Source organism: Dermacentor variabilis, chromosome 2, assembly GCF_050947875.1.
Source record: "Dermacentor variabilis isolate Ectoservices chromosome 2, ASM5094787v1, whole genome shotgun sequence".
Classification (NCBI taxonomy): Eukaryota; Metazoa; Arthropoda; class Arachnida; order Ixodida; family Ixodidae; genus Dermacentor; species Dermacentor variabilis.
Genome location: NC_134569.1, coordinates 57,904,491 through 57,924,745, shown reverse-complemented (window position 1 = coordinate 57,924,745; position 20,255 = coordinate 57,904,491). Strand labels below are relative to the sequence as shown.

At 42.9% G+C, this 20,255-nt stretch overlaps 1 protein-coding gene across 6 annotated transcripts in view; it reads left to right on the top strand.

The window, feature by feature from the left end:
- ssp3 (SCAPER domain-containing protein short spindle 3) overlaps positions 1–20,255 on the top strand; it is a 281,587-nt gene that overhangs the window by 38,231 nt on the left and 223,101 nt on the right. For all 6 annotated transcript variants that reach the window (XM_075680651.1, XM_075680649.1, XM_075680648.1 and 3 more), the window contains exons 7-11: positions 633–1,204; positions 1,686–1,749; positions 2,373–2,502; positions 10,295–10,406; positions 17,114–17,254. In XM_075680651.1, the coding sequence (XP_075536766.1) occupies positions 633–1,204; positions 1,686–1,749; positions 2,373–2,502; positions 10,295–10,406; positions 17,114–17,254 (1,019 nt within the window). The remainder of the gene's footprint in view (positions 1–632; positions 1,205–1,685; positions 1,750–2,372; positions 2,503–10,294; positions 10,407–17,113; positions 17,255–20,255) is intronic.

Here is a 20,255-nt window from a genome sequence, read left to right as displayed (position 1 = left end):
ACACTGCCACAAAAATTGGATCGTTTGTTTCTGAACCTCCTCTACAACACAATGAAACGCACTTGGCCCTAAAGTGAATATTAAAAAATTTGCATAATTCATCTTAGTTAATTAACTAATTAAGCAGAATATAAAATATACTCGAAGGAGTGCCACATGATGGCAAACCGTGTGTCATTGGTTTCATTCAGCTGCGGCTAACCACTTTTTTCAAATCCTTGGTGCAAGTTACGTGATACGTGAAACACCCTGTATGTTGCTACATAGAATAAAATATTTTAACCTCTCCTGTCTGTGTCTCCTATAGCATCATATGCTATAGGAGCATCATATATATATAGCATAGCATCCTATAGCATCATATTATATATCATCAAGGAGGATGTATTATGAATTTGTGAATTATCTGTGTTATGTCAGTGCATTCTGTGTACAAATACTCTTGGTACTGTGGTCATCATTGCGGTCTCTCTTGCTGTAATACTTCTAGATGAAATATAGTACGGGTATATAAATAAGTAAAAGAAAAAGAAAAGAAGGATGAAATAGATTCATCATTACACGAGGTCTGAATGTTTGCTCAAGTGCAACTTGGTTGCAAGTCGAAAATATCTTGATTTTGCTTCACACAGATGACTCTGAAGGCTGGGAGACTGTGCGCCGCAACAAGCCACGCTCACGCAATTCTCCTCCAAAGAAAATGCTGCCACACCAGGCACCATCCAGCCAAGCTATGGGAGTCAAGCGATCTCCTTCAGCACCAGTCATTTCAGCACCTGCTCCCTGTCGGGTTAAAACGCCTCGGCGCTCCTCTGCACCACTTTCCAGTGGACCTCCATCATCGAGACCAGCAAAAAATTCAAGCAGGAGTGCCACAGGACAGCAGCTTGGCCCTAAAAGTGCTACATCCATGCCTTCATTAGTACCGCAAAAGAATCGGGGAGACACTGTCGCCGCATGTAAAAGCACGACAGCCCCTAGCCTTGGTGCCAGGTCAAAAAGCTTTCTCTGCCCAACTCAGCAAAGTAAGCAAGTTGAGAAGGCTGTTCCTGACACAGAGAACCTTGTGAAGGAAAATGCCACACCTGAAACTTCTCCTGTAGAGGATGCCACAGATAAGACAAAACAGGTCTCAGAACCTGTTGAAGAAAACAAACCAACCCCGCAAAGAGATGACCCATTGCAGGAAGAAGATATTTCACAAGTAAGTGAATGAGAATACTGCCCACTGGTGGTTTCATGTTAATTCTTTATCTTGTGTGATAGCTTTCTTGCCATTAGTGCAGTACCTGCTGCAGTGGCTTTGTCGCTGTGGCAATCTGAGCCCTTGGCTTGAGGCTAATTTTATGGGCATGGTGACTGTGTTTTAATGGGAGTTCAATGCAAGGATATCTTCATACAAAAATTTTGGCACACATTAATAAATTTGTGCTGGTTGAATTTTATATAGAGCCCTAACAGCATAGCAACTGCAACATCATAATTTGAAACTCAAATGGAGTTTTTGGGTGTAAAAATCAATCAGTCAATAAATCATTGCAGTGTTCTATATTTCAGTGCTTCAAGACTGTACAGCCCTTTTTGTATAGTTGACATGGCTGGGTAGTTGGTGCTATGTTTTTTACATATCTAACTGAGAGTGAAACTTTAAGAATATGGCTTGGTGCATTTTTGTTTAATTACAGGAACCAAAACCCATGTCGCCTTTTGAAGAGGATGTTGTTGAGGTCCAAGAGCAGACACTTGAAGGTGTGTTTTATAAAAGAATATGTACGCCATTCATGCTAAAATACCTCATCACCATGAAACTTGCATTCTTTCAACGCATACTGATTCTCATTGATATAGCCCAATGTATAATAGCCTTCAGGACACCACTGCATGGAAGATGCATATATTTTTCTGTGCATGTTGGGTACAGACATCTCAATATTGGTAATAAGGGTCCCTTAAAACAAGTGTACCATGAGCACTAGTTACTCTTGACTCCACATTTACAACACATATCCTACAGTTAATGATGAAGCAGTGAAGTGAAGCCAGGACCACACAAAAACAATTTCTGCAATCACCATTGCTAATCTTGAAACAGCCATTCTTGTCCATCACTGCAGTGCTATGTTGAGGAATACCTTTAACAATAAGGATTTTCTTGTTTTCCTAATTGTACCAGTGTTGCATCTGCTGTTCCCATGACATGAACCAGTCAGTTCTAATTTTATTTTGCCATTGTCCTGTTTCTATGTCAAATTAATGTGCCTCTGAGATATTGTAGCTTCTAACAAGGGGGGCGGGGGAAGGGAAGAACAGGACAAAAACAACAAGTGTTGCATCTTTGTTAAACTGTATTGAATATTTTTCCATGATTGCAGCTGAGGAAATGGTTCATGACATGGGGCTGAGCTGGGGTGACCAAATGGATTGTTTGGAGGAGCTTGAACTACGTACACCAGGACGTGCACTTCAGATGCACGAGAAGCTGTCTTGTGCAACACGAAAGAGGTTGGTTTTGCTTTTGCATGCTCCTTGCTTTGCCAAAGACAGGTCTGAGAAGAATATACCATAGTTACTCGAATCTAGGCCGGCCCCGATTCTAAGCCGACCCCTGAATGTCGGAAGCCCGAAAAAATAAAGAAACTTACCTCGAATGTAGGCCGAAAAAAAAGTGAGGACAGCATTCACAAAATAAAACAGCATTTATTTAATACGAACATGCCGAGTTCACTATATGTCATCATCGCTGCTAGCCTCATCGCTATAACCCAGACTACACACATGCTTGTGGACGCACACAGGCCCGCGTCCGTGCACCCATGCATGCGCAGACAGTGTAGCATGGCTCGCACGTATCGAAACGCGGTGTAACCTTGTTTAACAACTCCTCTCTGTTATCGTGTGCTTATTGTATTGCGATAGCAATGATATGGACATTCAAGGTGCATTTCTGCCGTCGCCGTCGCATTCCGTATGAGTGAAAGCATGAACAATCGTCTAACCTGGTCGCAACACATTGATAATGTTTGTGTGTCTGCTCGACGTAAACTCGGCCTGCTGAGACACAAGCTGAAACATTCTCCTCCATCCGTGGAACAATTGGCATTCAACACACTCGTAAGGTCGTGATTAGAATATGCTTGCGTCGTCTGGAACCCATTCACGGAAAAAAATATTAAAAAACTGGAAAACATAAACAGGCTTGCCGTCCGCTACATATATAATTGTTATGGACGTTTTGACTCCCCCTCTCAATTGATTAATGAAAATAATATTGCCACCCTAGAATCCCGAAGAAAGGTAGCACGCCTAACATTGCTTTTCCGCCTTTGGAAAAGGGAACTACAACTTGGTCATTCACCCTGTCTCCAGCCACTACCAGCTAGAGCTACCAGAAATTATCACCCTGACAAGATAACTCCTATTTTCACGAGTACAAATTGCTTTAAATATTCCTTCTTTCCTAGAACAATAAATGATTGGAACTCTCTGCCGGTCTATGTATTCCTGTCCAATAACATATTACATGCCATTAAAGAACTGCATTTCAAATAAATGTGTGACCGCATGAGTACTTTCATGCGTGTTAGCATGAAAAAAAAGAAAGAAACCTGTGTAAACTGTGTAAAAACTGTGTAAACTGGTACTGTAAATATTTCTCTCCTTTCAATTCAATCCCTTGCATTGTATGCTTGTAGAATGTTTTTTATGTATTTATATCATGCATCAATATACCTCATATGATTCAATGTATTTCATATTTCATATGCACTTCTTTTCTTTGGACGTATTTAATTGCATTACTGTATGAACGAATTCCCTCCTGCCTGGGTCACAAGTTGGCCTGCAGTATTCTGTAAATAAATAAAAAAAATAAATGTGAGCGTGAGCCGACGAACGTAGTTCAGTCTCGCGTGCATGAGCGAGGAACGCCGCCCAGATGTGTGCCCTCTCCTGTGACGCGCGAGGCAGGGGAGACAGGTGAGGGAAGAGGGCATTCTTCTCCAGCGGCTGCTAGGTTGCCTCGATGTCCTCCTCGCCCACCACTCCGTATATAGTGGAGACAACCACAGTGTCTACTATGGCGTTAGCCACGTGAATCGCGGACGCCGGAGTAGACGCCTTTGGCAGACGCTGTAGGGACGCGTTGCTGACTCTCGTATGTCTTGAAAACAATCTGCGATGTGACTAAAGTGTGTGCCCACGTGGGCCTCACTTTCAAAGTGATCTGCGATGTTTGCTGACTGCGCGTAGTGCTGGTAGCTTCGTATGCGCTGTGCTTTTGATGTTTTGTTCGTGTTGAAGTAACAGATGCACGTAGGTCAATTGGCTTGCAGCTGTTGCCGCGATTCCTATTTCTAGCATTTTCACTGATAGAGCAGGATGTGTTCATGTTTACCTGTGCACGCATGACACTGTGCTGGTTAATTTAGTTAAAACATGTTTACGGTATAGTTGGTTTGAATCCATGATAGAATGTGTAAGCGTGACTGAACAAAGACGTAGAAAGAAGCAGACAACAAAGACAGCGCTCTCACTGTGTGTCTGTTTCTTCAATCAATCAATCAATCAATCAATCAATCAATCAATCAATCAATCAATCAATCAATCAATCAATCAATCAATCAATCAAAAAGTGAGCTTTATTTAAACAAGTCAAGGAATGGTGTTCTTTCTACATCCTCGTCGAGTCATGCTTACACATTCTATCATTGTTAATTTAGTTTGTAAGTGAATGTTTACAAGTTTATACGGCCGGCAAAACTACTATTGTTACTTCATACAGCTATCTACTAATTTGCTATCATAATCGGTGCTTCGCCTTTCAAGCGGAACTGCGAATTATTCCTTATCGCTCTCCTCTCGTTGCAGTATGCTTACACATTCTATCATTGTTAATTTAGTTTGTAAGTGAATGTTTACAAGTTTATACGGCCGGCAAAACTACTATCGTTACTTCATAGAGCTATCTACTAATTTGCTATCACAATCGGTGCTTCACCTTTCAAGCGGAACTGCGAATTATCCCTTAACGCTCTCCTCTCGTTGCGGTACCTGCAAAAAGCGTCCCGTTTCCCTTTCCAACAATGGACGTGTTTCTCACCGATGCTGAAGTCCCGCCCGGGTTGAACGTTTGACGATGCCTCTGTGGCTAGCACAACTTTTTGTTTGAAAGCGGCATTATAGTGGTATCACCTGTTTGGTGCCATTACGATAACGCCACGCCAGCCGCGCTATGGGCCACACCGCACATCAATACGAGACAGGTCAAAATAGCGATGTTGCTCGTGTACTTCAATTGGCTGCTGGCACGGCTAATAGCAACTGCGATACTGACTTTTCTAGATGGCGCTAGCTATGCACCATATTTATCATTTTCAATTACAAACCGGCACATTTTTTGATATCCTCAAATCTGAGCCGACCCTAGAGTTTGGTATATGATCATTTGAAAAAAAAAATATTGGCCTATATTCAAATAAATATGATATTTGCGCATCTGAACCTCGCTACATGCAATGGAGGCGAGCCAGTGCGCCAGCAAAGATATTTTGCTGCTGAGCACAAGATCTTCAATCACAGGCCATAGCAGGCCACGTTATTGTGGGAACGGTCATCAACAGAAACCTGCTGGTATTAGGGGATATCGATTCTGGGGCTGTAGGTGGCCAAAATCATTGAGGTTAGATTAGGGCATTCTCTTATTAGGGTGTTCTCTTGAAATGCAAAAGTTCACGTGAACCTTGTTATGTATTACAAGATAGCTTTTGGAGCAAGAACATTTTTGATATTACTATTCATTATAAAAATAGGCAGAAATTGGTGCAGATAAATCAGCAGTATTGTTCATGCAATGTTGCACAGACATGGACAATATTCAGATGAAGGGTTCGTTCTCCTCAGACACTGAAATGAGCCGAGATTACTCTTCTGCCTTGGCAACAGGTTATGTCAGTGTATACTGTCATGTTTTATTTTTAAACTTCTTTAATCTAACTGAAAGGCACAATGTTTCTAAACTCGTAAGCGTGCTTGCGGTCAGTAATCAGGAACTACAAAGATGGCAAAACTTCTTTCCTTTAGCGCAAGTGGTGCTTGTCTATGGCACATTCTCCCAGCATTGGTTCTTTCTTGAATGATCAAACTGAGGTGCCTTTCCTGCTGTAATTTCTCTCTCTCTCTCTCTCTCTGTTTTTTCTTTCATGTCTAAGGAATCCTCCACAGTAGAAAATAAAGGCTGTTTCTGAGCATAAAGACAGAGTTGTTTTGTTCGACAATGCCTAATGTGTTATGGACTGTTTTTCTTAATTTATTCAAATTTTGTCACACCGTTATGAGCTGCTTGGAGTATCTTTGTCAGTGTTCTTTGTAAATAGAGAAGGTTGTGTGGTGCCCAGGAAGTCTGTCACTATTGACAATAGGGAGTTTTAACTTGTTCATGTGCATATTACCTTTACAGAATACCGGGTTACTGTGACGTGCAAGGCAGTAGCAATGCTGGTAGCCACATCTTGTGGCGCTTTGTGCAACCATAATCTGATAGCAGTGTTTTTGTGTTGCATGGGTAATATTATTGAAAGAAAATAAATAAAGTAGTGCGTGTTGGTGAATACATCACTGCTGATGCTTTATATTAGCAGCTAAGCCAAATATGGTAGGTTACTGCAACCAGACACGTACACAGGATTTTTTTTCGGGGAGGGGGGGGGAGGGGGGTTAGTGCAATGCCGGGCTAACCCGCAGTGGAGGTGGAGCAGGCGTTAAGCGCTCCCCATGCGTGGGTCCATCCCGAAGGTAATGCATTGGCGGGCCGACCCGCAGTGGAGGTGAAGCAGGCATTAAGAACTCCCCATACGTGGGTCCATCCCGAAGGTAGTGCAATGCCGACCCGACCCGCGGTGGAGGTGAAGCAGGCGTTAAGCGCTCCCCATACGTGGGTCCATCCCAAAGGTAATGCAATGCCGGACCAACCCGCGGTGGAGGTGAAGCAGGCATTAAGAACTCCCCATACGTAGGCCAATCCCGAAGATATTGCAATACCGGGCCGACCCGCGGTGGAGGTGAAGATGGCATTAAGAACTGCCCATACGTAGGCTGATCCCGAAGATATTGCAATACCAGGCCCACCTGCGGCGGAGGTGAAGCAAGCATTAAGCGCTCCCCACACGTGGGTCCATCTCGAAGGTAGCACAATGCCGGGCCGACCCGTGGTGGAGGTGAAGCAGGCATCCCATGCGTGGGTCCATCCCGAAGGTAATACAATACCGGGCCCACCCACGGCGGAGGTGAAGCAGGCGTTAAGCACCCCCCATACGTGGGTTGCTCCCGAAGATAGTGCAACACCGGGCCGACCCTTGGCGCAGGTGAAGCAGGCATTAAGCACTGCGCATTCGTGGGCCCTTCCTGAAGATTCCGAAGGGCGCGTTATAGGTTCCTGAGTCCACAGGGGTATGTGCTATTGATCTTGGACCCTTTTTGCACTATCACCAGGATCGGCCCACATGATGATTTTTTTCTGTTAACGGACACCAAAAAAACTACGGAAGTTAGTCATACACTGCTTTCGCTGTAAAAGGCAGCAAAATGTTGACCGCCGAGTAGATTGATTTGTCGACGCTTTAGGAATGTGTGTAAGGAGTGGTGCCTTGGGGCGGATAGGGGGGGGGGGGGGGGGTGGTATGCTGCCTAATTTCGGAGGGAGGGGGTGGGCCCCCCCCCTGGGTATGTGCCTGACTGCAACTATAGCTTCATGTCTTCTCTGGTGAAACTCGCGACAATCACATGTTAGGCTGATATGTTTAGCTTCAGTAGTGTGATGTGTGATGCTTTCTCCTAATTTCTTTCTTCCCCCATGATGGTGACGATGACATGCTACTTTCAATTTGATTATCAAAGCATATCAAATGATAAGTTATTAAGCTAGCTGCAACAAGTTGCATCACATGTTTTTGGTGTACCGGTAACCTGCATGTGTCACAGGTTGAACTAGTGGATTGGTTAGTCCAGACATGGGCCACCGTCCCATTTGCGATTGTTTGTGATGTCGTTTCATGAATTCAGAATATCATAAACAGTGGTAAAGTGCTTTGTTTTCGTATGCAGTGATAAAGTTCTGTCTGAGAGTGATGATGAGAAACTTAAGTAAATATGTTTTCATTCTCTGAAGGTAAAGTTCGCTGGCTTAGTTTTTTTCTTGTTGCCAGAATTAGAGGCATGCTACATTTTTCTTGTTAAATAATAGCATGTGCATTCAATTTATTATTTGTTTAGGAGCTCTAATGTAATTTTTATGTTGTACTTTTTTTTTACTTTGAACCCACAAACATATGGAATGTATTAGGGTTGAGGCAAATACTGTCAATCGAATCAGCAATGGGATTCGGTGTCTTTTTCTGCCTCAAGTTTAATTTGACCTGCCAGATAATTTGGCCAATTTTGTCACTGCCGTCAGAGTTGACTTAACAAAAGTCGAACTAATTTTAAATGAGCAAACTCTTCACATTGACACCTGGTGCTGTGAATCACTAGGTGGCTATGACACTCTGCAGCCTGAGTACGTGGTTGCAGATTTAATTTCTTGTTGTAATGGTCACATCACTGTGGGGGTTGAAAGCAATAATGCTTGCATACTTAGATTGAATTGTGCAGAAACTCCGGGCATTAGAATTAGTCCTGACCTCTCAAGTGCAGTGTTTCTCATAGCGCAGGTGTTGGTTGGGGATGTTATTTGGTTTGAAACATACAAATAGAGAGGTAAAGCTGGGGAAGAGCAGGCTGGCAACTGGCCACCAAAAAGGGCACAGTGCATGCCTACTCTTTAGGAAGGAGGTGATAAACACGTAGATATAGGTGGAAATTGCATCACACAATCAGTAAGTTGAACCACATGGTGAATTGAATCATTGTCTGTAGACCATGACTGTTACATTGTGACATGGCATCAAGTCACCATGCAAGTAAGCTAAACATCCATATAATGAACTTCAATATAACGAACTTCTCGATATAACGCAGTATTTAACTTTTCGTAACCTCTTGTCGATAGAACACCATTTAATTGGAACCTCAATATAACAAAGTGTGTTTGTATGCAATTTTAATATAATGAGAAATTTTGCTCTCGTAGCAAAGGAATGCCGTGACAGTAAATGGAAACTTTTGCTGACACAGATGGTCAAATGATTGGATTACAAGAGGCCGCTAGCAAACGCACCTCTCAAATCGTGCGCAGCGCGACAAGAGCGACCACTGAAGTGAAGCAGCATTGTGTTCCGTGTAAAGTCTAAGTGCGATAAGATCCTATCATGCCCTGCACACTTTGTGCTTTGGGTGCGAGGGAAAGTGTGCGAGGGTGAGAAACAAAGATGGTGGCCTCATGAACGAGTGACACCCCTGCGCGAGCAAAGGGAGGGGGAGGGGAGCGAGCTCGCATTAACGTGATCAAGCGCACGTGAGGGGCAGCACGGGAGGGGGGGGGTAAGTTGTGCGCGTCGTAATTTTTGCCGTGCACCTCAACCGTGGCTGTGCACGGCTGTAAGTGCGGCTAAGCATATACACAGCCACACACCCTCCTATATAGGTAATCTGCTGCATGTGCAAAGAGTGGGCATGTCGAGATGGCCTGACATCATGTAAGCTGTCTTCCCATGCGTTTAGTATTGAGAGTTGCATAATCTAGAGTTATGGTGACCCATTGGAGTGAGAGGCAGCTGAAGCATTCGCTCCCCGCTACCGGCGCTTTTCATGATAGTGTCGCCCCATTGCGGGTGACGTTATCAGCCATGAGGATGGAGTGCACGCGAAAGCGTGTCTGGCTTCGCTTTATTCGTACCACCTATGTGAAGATATCGTCGACGTGGCACAAAACCGTATCATTTGTCGCCAACTCCTAGATTCATCGAAGTGAACTGTTTTTTTATTTAAATTTGCTTTCTTCGATTGCCCGATAATTCAAAATTTCTGCAGCCCTATTCCGTGTAAGAAAAATAGATCGGCAAGTACTTATTTGCATAAAAAGTCAGATTTCAATACAACTATATTTTGATATAACAAAGCAACTTGTCAAATTTGCATACATTATATTGAGGTTTAACTGTGGCTAGTCTGTGGTGGCCTTATGGCATGATTTGGTGCCACTGAACAATATTGCGCTATGTCCAGGAACTGAATCAGCAGTTAAGTTTTGCATATGAATCTTCCTTTAGGGTGAATTTGTGCTCGAAATATGAAGAAACATTGTGGTAGCGATCTTTGTGGAGTGCCCTTATATAAATCTGAATTACTCTAATTTTATTCATAGATCCCTGTCTGAGACCATACAGCGTCACAAGGAAAAGCAAGCCAAGGCGCAAGAGCAGAGGGAACGCATTCGGGAAGAGAAAGCGCAACGATGCAGAGATCAGTCTAAAAAGGTCTGTGAAACTTTCTGCAATGCCTTGCAGTGTAAAACATCATTTCGTACTGAATAGTTACAGCACAAGGAAAAGACACATACAACAAAGGACTGATGAAACTGTTATCTGTTTTTGTGCGGTTTATATCTATGCTGCTGTTGTGCGGCAAATGTCTGTTTCTCTAAAATCAATCTAACAGAAAACATCAAAAATAATTTAATTTGTAGCTTAGTACTGCGTCATTTATGGGATTTCCGCATGTTAGGTTTTCTTTTCATTTGTTCAGGTACCATTGCTTTTAGGTCTGTAACTGACCTGTGGTCTTCTGTGATGAACACTTTTTCGTATTTTATGTAGATTATTTCCTATAGAGTGATCAAAAAGGAACACCAGCTGCCGCAGTAGTGCATGAGGCATTAGGTGAGGGTCACCGCAAAGCCATGTCACCCTCGCTGTCACTCTTGCAAGCCTTTGTTTTGCATGCATTCCTGGTCCATGCAAGCTCTTGCCTGCGTTCTGACTGCACCTCGGTTCATTCATTGAGATGTAGCTGGCGCTCTTCATCCTTGACAGGTTCTTCCGTATTAGTGACATTGCATGCTGAGTTAAGATGACACTACTGTTTACTGCAACCACTGCAGCAACAACCGCGGCCACTGTTGATGCGATCATGGACCACAGTGCAGAAGGCGTGCCGCTGACATGTGCACGAAGTCAAAACAAAATTATTGTGTATTGCAACCTCTGTGTACGAAGCCATGGTTGCTGTCCATGCGATCATAGACGGCAACCATGCAGTTCGGAAAGCACACAGGTGGTGCATGCACCAAGTCAAAACAAAACTACCGTTTGGCACAACTGTTGCGGACGAAACTGTGGCTGCGATCAGCGCGATCATGGATGGCGACTACACAACCATGAAGGCATGTGGCCAATGCGGTGTTATGAGTAACAGTAAATGCAAGAACAAAAGCTATTCGCTGTGAGTTTGAGCTACAGGTGGCAGCACTGTTGCTGCATTAGTGTGGATAGGTGGTCGATGGCATGCATTGAAATGCACATGGTGGTGCTTCACTGTGAACAACTTGTCCTGATTTTATAGTACCTATAATGAAATGCACTGACTGCAGTGAACTAATCAGTTCAACCTTATTAATAACCGAATAACAACCTAATAGCTTATTGGAATCCGGTCAAAATAGGGTGTCGCTAGGTTTATCTTGCGTAACTACACCTATAATTCAAGAATCTCACAAATAAAACTTGATATTTCACTTCCACTCATATCATTATTTCTCACAAGTACGTTCATGCGGCTAGGAAAACTTCTTTATGGCTTCAAGTCGCAGCTTGCACAACTCATCGATTATATAATACCTCAGCTTCATGTGCATCTACGGGAACACATACATTCATTGGTTAGCGCTTCCTCGTGTCACTTGTTTGTGTTACGCTCTTCCTGATTTCATTGTGTCCGAAACAAATCCTGATAAATTCTCCCAGCTCATAAGTTCATATTTCACTGCCTAACTTCAATAAAATGTATGATGCATTTTCTTTTGTTTTCTAGTTATATAGGTTCTATGTGCTCTATTGTTTACGAGCTCATTATTTCGCTTATTTTTTGTATTTTATGACCTATGACATTAGAGTGGCTATATTTTTTTACATTGTTTACTGAAAAAACTGTATCTTGTGTCTTTTCTCTAACATGTTCTCTACCGGTCCTATTATTTTTGTGCAATGCTTTAATGTTTGTATAAGATGTTGTGTATACATTTTTAGTCTCTATTAATAAGTTATGTGCATTATGTTTTGTTATGTTCCCTCTATATATACTCTTTTAGTCCTTCTGTGATGTCCCCCTTACCCAATGCCTCATACGAGGCCTGTAAGGACATCTTAAATAAATAAATAAATAAATAAATAAATAAATAAATTGCCCTATAATGCTGCATTTTTGCAGGAAATGCACCACAAGCTTATTTTTACGTGAAATAAATGCAAACGTCCATTCAATGTGGGACTGGCACTCACCCAAACAATGTGACATGTTTCATCACTTCCTTGGGGCTTTTCGTGCATGTTTCGCTGGTGCTCCACCTGCTCTCCTAAAATTGTGCAATCTAATTATTAGCACATTCTCTGTGAATATTGCACTGGCTATAAAAAAGTCAGCATTCCTGTACAGTGAAGTTAAAGTAGCAAAGTGATGCACACTTTACATCACCAATTTTAGGAATACACCTCTGTTTCTCTCTCTCTCTCTCTCTTTCTTTAGTTCGCTGCGAAACACCTAGAGTTAATGAGTTCAATTAAGCTAGGCCACTGCGACTGACAGCATGTTAGCAGGGTCACCAGGTTGCTTGAAACAAGAATATTTTTATCGCAGTAACACTAGAAACACAACTGTTCTTACAGTTGTGTTTGGTGTCGCGCATTTGCGTTAGCTGTGTTTTGCGTTGCACATTTGCAGCGCTCCGCACTTGTCATGCTCCAGGAGTTGTTCGAATTTTATTTCTTTCTTTTTTTATTTACGCAATACTGCAGGCCAGTAATTTGGCCCTAGCAGGAGGGGCTACAAAGGATACATACAATGAAACAAAGATCAACAACAACAAAAATCAACAGAACACGAAGATCGTAGCAAAGTTCAACCATTGAAGTTTACAATATGAGACTCGAGCACCTTCCTAAAGTCGGCGGATTTAAAAATATGTCGGGGCAAGGAATTCCATTCGGACACTGTTCGGAGGAAACAAGTGTACTTGTGTGTCTTGGTTCTAGCGAAAATTGCCGATAAAGAGTACTCATGGCTGTGTCTAATTGTCCTTGTAGTTAAACGTTTTATGCAATTGGGAAGTATTAATTTAGTTTTCCCTGCAAGACCGTTGTGAAGAAAGCCAAGACAACTAATTTTCCGGCGAACCTCGAGAGTCGGTACATTGTACTTCTGCATCAATAAGGATGGCGAATCGTGCCTTCTGTATCTAGCAAAAATAAATCTTATTGCCTTTCTTTGGACTCTTTCGAGTTGCATAACAACCTTCTTATAATGGGGATCCCAAACTTCAGCAGCATACTCTAGTTTTGACCGAATACATGTACTGTAAGCTAACATCTTAGTACTAACTGGAGCGTGTTTGTGTTTTCTTTTAAGGAACCACAGCTTCCGTAGGGCTGATGAAGAAATCTCCAATATATGCTCCAACCAAGCAAGCTTCTTAGTTAGTGCCACGCCTAAGTACTTATATTGGGAAACTTCTAATACAGGCTGGTTATGGAGCTGATAAGAAACAGTACTAGGACATTTTTTCTTTGTGACACATAAAAGTACAGTTTTCTCCGAATTCAGCGCCATATCCCAACGCATACACCAAACATTGATTGCAAAAAGAGTTTTTTGCAACAAGAAATGATCATTTGTGGATGATGTTTTCTTAAAAACAGCACAATCATCAGCAAACATTCTTATGGATACATCATGAGGCACTACGTCCGCCAAATCATTAACATAAAGAAGAAACAGTAGCGGACCTAAAACACTCCCCTGTGGAATGCCGAGGTAACAGACAGCGCACTAGACAGACAATGATCAATTTCCACAAACTGCTTTCTATCAACTAGGTACAAGGCAATCCACTGAATAATGTACAAAGGTTACCCTATACAGTCTAATTTATACAATAATTTTCCATGAGGCACTCTATCGAAGGCTTTCGATAAGTCTAGAAACAGAATGTCAATTTCACCAGAATTAACTGATTCCTGGCCAAATATGTCCGAATTAACAAGAGTCTGATTACAATAAATGATGCATACGTCTGCCAGGACCAAAGAATGAGTCCAAATGATCAGATTTTCCTTATTAATGAGGGTCAAATTAACAAGGCTTTACTGTACAACGAAGTGGCATTGGACACTAAAGTAACTTTGCTATATCCAATATTTGTTATAAGCATGCACACAGATATTGGTGCAAGAAAAAGGATCAGGTCTAACAAAAGAAACACAAGCGGTGTGCCTCCGACAGGCCAGCAAAGGGTTTCCTGTGGATTTTGATAACCTGTCAGCATTGCACCACATAGGAACAACGTACACACTCTGCAATGCCATGAATATGCAACCGTGCCATCAGTTTTATCACGAGTATCATGCTAACGCTGATATCGCAATATCTTACCAACTGCTGTCCAGCCAAGCTGCTGGCTAAAATGCGCACATTGTGAACAGACTTTTCACAGACTGAGGATACGGCTCCTGGATTCATACTCTGCTGCTACTGCTATCAGTCTAGCCTGTGCATCTGATTTCACGCCTGATCACTCATAAGGTTCACGTGTGTGAACATATTAGGGGCAAGCTTCCCATGGTGGCTTGTCACCAGCCGCTCCATCGGCTGCATTGCTTAGGCCTAGTCAGCCCTGCTTCGTCGAGAGTCTGCAACCAAAGTTGTGGTTTCGTCCTAGCTGACATTATGATAACTTTGTTTACAGCCACCATGTTTGATAACACCCACCTTTGTGCCGTGCACCCAACAAGGCACGCCTTTGTCGCCTCTCTTCAGTCTCCCTTCCATCCTTCTGATGTCGCCGAGAGGGTGCAAGAGAGATTGGAGAGGGGCGCACGCAAGGCTATTGGTGCAACGCAACAATAGTGTGCCCTGTAGGGTGTGCGGCACAAAGGTGGGTGTGGCAGAGCGGGCCGCATTTTTTTCTTGAGGGTTTCGCACTTTTTCCTTTCGACGCCCATGACTAGTAGCCAGATTTAATTACTGTAACCGTAACATGACATGGGAGCATTATAGTAAGCAGTTTATGTTACCGTAGAATGTATACTAAAGTTGACGATGCATTGGCTGCTCATTGTTATATCCGATATGTTGTAAAACAATATTGTTATATGTGGATTCGGCAGTACTTTGTTATATCACATCGTTATATCCGTGTTCATTATGTCAAGCTTCAGCTGTATTTAGCACTAAATGAACAAATTCTGGACATGTGGGATGCAGTACAGCAAACATAGAAATGCAGCCTTGACAACTTAGCAGCTTGACTTGGGCACTGTTCATTGCATGCTCTGCAATCTTCTTTTTTTTTTTTTTCACAAGGTACCGGCAACATATCAAATAAATGTAACCTTCTGCTTGATTCAGTTGCCTAACAAGTGTGCGGTCGTACAGGCAGAGTCTGAAATGTTGAGCAGCATGCTGTAAGGTGTCTGAAACATTGGCTGTCCTTGTACATTGTTTATGGAGCAACCACGTAGTCCAAATACTTGGCCATGTCTCAGTTGTCATTCGACAATTGTCTTGATACATAGCATGCCTCTTTGGCTCTTCTTGCTAGCTGCAATTGACGTTTGCAAAATAATGATTAGAAATGCACATCATGGGAATTTCACAGTGTACCAGAAACAAAGCACACTCGAAGCTCGTTATTAAAAGCACGATATCATCACATAATCATATTATATCCAATGATATAATGATGTAAATGTAATTCCCCTTGAAATCCCCCTAGAGATCCATGTATTTCAAGCTCATTTTCATGAATGATGCCAATGGATTTGTCTTTGAAACCAAAAACCAAAAAACCACGTCAAGTTCATATATTTCTTTCTGTGGGGGTTCTACACTCGTTTAGTGCAGCACTTCAAAACTCCTTCATCAAATATGCCATTGAGCAACACTGATCTTTCTCACCACTGCGCTTCCACCATGGCCATGTGCAAGCGACAGCTCTATCACCTTCACACTTCTCCCATGGCGGCACACTGTGCTGGTTGGTGCTGCTAGACGGGGCATTTGAGATTGCACTGGCAAGATTCTGGAGGCCACTCCTAGCTGCACTAGCCCATGCAGTGTAATGCCAACCACTGCTTGTGTGTGGCTAGTGCGGTTATGCGCAATGGTGTGAAAGGTCAGTGCATTTACCAGCATGATGCCTGCGGGTTGCTGTGCAGGCTGGCACAGCTAGACAAGGCCTTGCTAGAGATTGCATCGGTGCCATTGCAGTCTTGGAGGCCACGATATGCCCAAGCCAAGGTGGCATGGCACAGTTTGCCGGTCTCCTTGTTTGCACTGCGGTGTCCAGGATGCGTCAGAGGGGCTGGTCAGCTGCGTAGTCGGTGCTGCTTGACGGCAACCTACTCAGTTTGTGTTGCAGCATGTGGAATGTTCTTTTTGACCACTTCGCCATTTTGCTGATTTCACGAAACAAGTGAAGGGGAGCACTGAAGCAAAGGATAATCTTTTGGAAAAGAAGGAAGCTATCGTAAAGGCTGTTGCATAAATTCAAAAAAAGTTCCATGTTAGACAAACAAAAGATTTTTATGCTTTTGTATTATTAAGATTCCATCATGCGCTGCCGTGTAGGGGTTCAGTGGGCTGCAAAGCTGCCTTCTTCTTTGCATGCTCAAAGTTGTGTGCCCCGTTGGGCATATATTGCAGTAAAGGGCAATAATGAACATAATGAAGGATAATTCCTGCTCCACTTTCAACTTCGTTATGATGAGTTTTGAGCGTAAGCAAAAAATTGACAGGCTTATTAGTGTGTTGGGTATTGCAGGCTCAACAGAGGAGGTTCAGAAGTATGGTTTACTCACGTGCCTCTCTTTAAATACACTGGACTTTGTTGCTATTCTCATAGTTTATAAATAGCTTCATGCTTCGTTTTTACTGCTTCATACTCATCAAGGAGGGCTTTTTCTCCGCATGCTAGGTGGAGGAGAAGAAAGCGCAGCAGGAGGAACTCCAACTTCAACGACGACTTGTTTTAGAGAAGCGATTGCAACGTGCTGCCGAAAAGCGGGAGCTTCAGCTGAAAAATAAGGTTAAGAGGGCCCACGACGAGGAAGAGAAGGTAAAAACACACTGTACTCATTTTTGTGTGCTTTTCTTTTATCATAGCTATCATTGTTGCCAACCTAGTTCCTCTGCAGAACAAGCATTAGTCAGCCTACTCACCTATGAATGCAGTCTTACACTTATCACTTTTGTTTCCCGAAGTGCGAGTTCTGGCGAGTGCAAATAAACACTGGTGAGCATGAGTAGATGTTAAAATGAGTGAGAGGGAGGGACGTACTGAGTGACTGTGAATTAGTACTGGTGACTGTATTAGAGCCAGTGACTGTGAGTATGTGCTAGTGAGCATCTGTGGATGAAAGAATGCCAGACGAAAAAAATACCGATAGGTGAATTCCAGTGTCTCTAAGGGTACGGAATTCCAGTGTCTCTAAGGGTACGGGAGTGATTGCTGGTGAGAATGCATGAGTAATGGCAATTGTGAGTGCCTCTGAGCATGTGCAAGTGCCTGCGAGCATGAATGATTTTGTGTGTCAACGTGAGTTATTACCGGTGAGTATTAGTTGACACACAGTGTCAGTTCAAATATGTGCACATGAGCTGTTGATCATGATGACTGTTAAACATCCAAATATTGATCATGACGTCATGAGATTGACTTGCGGCTACAATAAGCCCAATTTCAGCAGTTCCAGAATCCAAATACACTTGTGTACTGCAGTGTGTAGTCACCACCATATGAAAGGCGCAGTTTTCTAGTGCGCCTACACCTTTCTGGTAAATAAGCAGTCAAGTCTGAGATCTTGTCCTTCATTATAGCAGAAAAAATTTCTTGCTGTGGCACTGCACTAATCGCTGAAGTGCACTAAAACTGATTTTTACAGTGCATGTGGTGTGGAAAAGGGGCTATAGTTGTATGTATTTGCTCTGAAAAACATGCAGTATACAGAAATTGTTTGTTACTCATATGATTAGTGATGTCAAGGTCTTTGTACTCACTTTTTGTTGATGTTATTGACTAGACATAAATGCTGGTAAGCACAAGTGTCAAGTGACTGTCATTGCAAGCAACTGGGAATGAAGGCTGGTGAGTGTGAGTTGGCATTGACAAGTGTGAAAGCAGGCATGGATAGGGGTGAGGGTAAGCATTGGTAAATGTGAGCAGATTTTGGTGGGAACAGGAGCACCACTGAGTGTAATTATAATGAGACTTAAGTGGGATTGAGTGTGAGCCAATGAGCATCAGTGTGTGCGATTTTCGATTGAATGCAAGTGTAAGCTGGCGAGCAAGAGTAAATGTCTGAATAATTTGGAGTAGAAGTGAGCATGAATGCTCACCTGAAAGCAAAAGTTGGTCAGTGGTGTTCACTAATTTTTTTCAGGTAAGTGAGTGCAAATGGTTGTCCTTCTGTTTTTCACAATTAACCCAGTTATGCATCAGCTGCATCCACTTAATGCTTCAAAGTTTTTACTTTCATCACCGCATGCAATTCCCACTCACTTGTGTTTCCTGGATAATTTTTTTTTATGGTCTCTCTGTTTCTTAGACTATGACTTCACGTTTTGCTGCCTATGATGCCTTGCCAATATTCACTGCTTACTATAGACTGAGCAAAACTGTCAGAAATTCCAATTCATCAGTCATGGTGGCTCAATAGCTGTGGTGTTGAGGTGCCAAGCACTAGGTTGGTGAGTCAGACCCAGCCAAGGCAGTTGCGCACCTGTGTGCTGAATGTTTGGCATTCATTGAAGAGCTATTAACAACCTCACTAATTACAAGTAACATACCCACTACTACACAGCCCACCATAGTCTTCGTGGAGCTCTGAGTCATTAAAGCCATTCATTGAACTTGCATTCGTTGACTGAGCTGTACTACTCCCTTCTTTCGGTCAGTGATTCTTTTTCTTTAAAAAACATTGTTTTTCTCATAGGGATCCCAAATGCCGATGTTGCTACCACATGAACAAAACATTTGGAATGCACAACTGTACAAAAGTATCACAAAGGGATCACACTCCACAGGTTGCAAAGTTGTGCCAGTTCTGAAAGTTAACTTGTTGTACACAATAGAGCAGATTAAAATAAAATGCCTTAATCTGTGTTGTGAAGCACATGTATTTATTTACAAGCTCAACTTCAAAAATTTGGAGGACGCTTAAGCTTCACCTTTAAAACTGGAATGCAATAGCATTAAAAGATTCCTGACAGCTTCTCACGCTTCCTGGAAACTGCAGCGTATGTAACCGTATTGTTTACCGGAGAACGCTTGCGGCGAATGCTATGCACGAAGGTGGGCTTTCTGGTAGAGACGCGGCCTCTTGCATGGGCCACGATGCGGAGGAGTCGAGCGCCATCTGGAGGTGTTTTAAGGAAGCGGGAATGCCGCTCCATGGACTCTGAGATGTTTACGCACCGGCGTGCGCAAATGGCAGATGCCCTCTCTGGTCTCTGCATTGTAGAAACACTAAAAAAGGGGTTTGTTTGAATTTTCGTGTAACAGAATTGTTTTCTTGTGTATTCAAATTACAATCCGAGAGCTATCATGTCTGTAAGTTGTAAGTTGTAGTTTACGATTTTTCCACGCATTTTAGCTTGAGAAATTCGTTTAGTTCAGTCAATTCCTTGCGTCACATGGAAGGCCAGGGTATGCGTGGTTCGAAAATATTTTCGCCGAAACGTCCAACGCCGACTCTGGACTTTTTGCGACAGAGGCTCATTAATGCAATTGTGTTTAAATTGGGAGGATGCTTAAACTTTGCCTTTAAAGGGCCCCCTCACCAGGTTTGTCCATTTTGAGCTGACAAGTGCTGTGCATACAGTGCATGCTAACGATCATGTCTGCAAAGTATTACATCGCTACGCATCGCGGGAAGAGCTGAAGTTTCAAACCAAAAGCCGTTTGCCCTTCTCCTTGTGGGTGCCGCGCTCCGAGCTGGAGGGGTGACGCATACATTGTTAGAGTTGTAGGACGATCCCACCACTGGCATCCAGTTGTAAGGTTTGTAGTCGGGCATGAAATATGTGGTAGCTGGCCCATGCTGTCGTCTAACTCACCC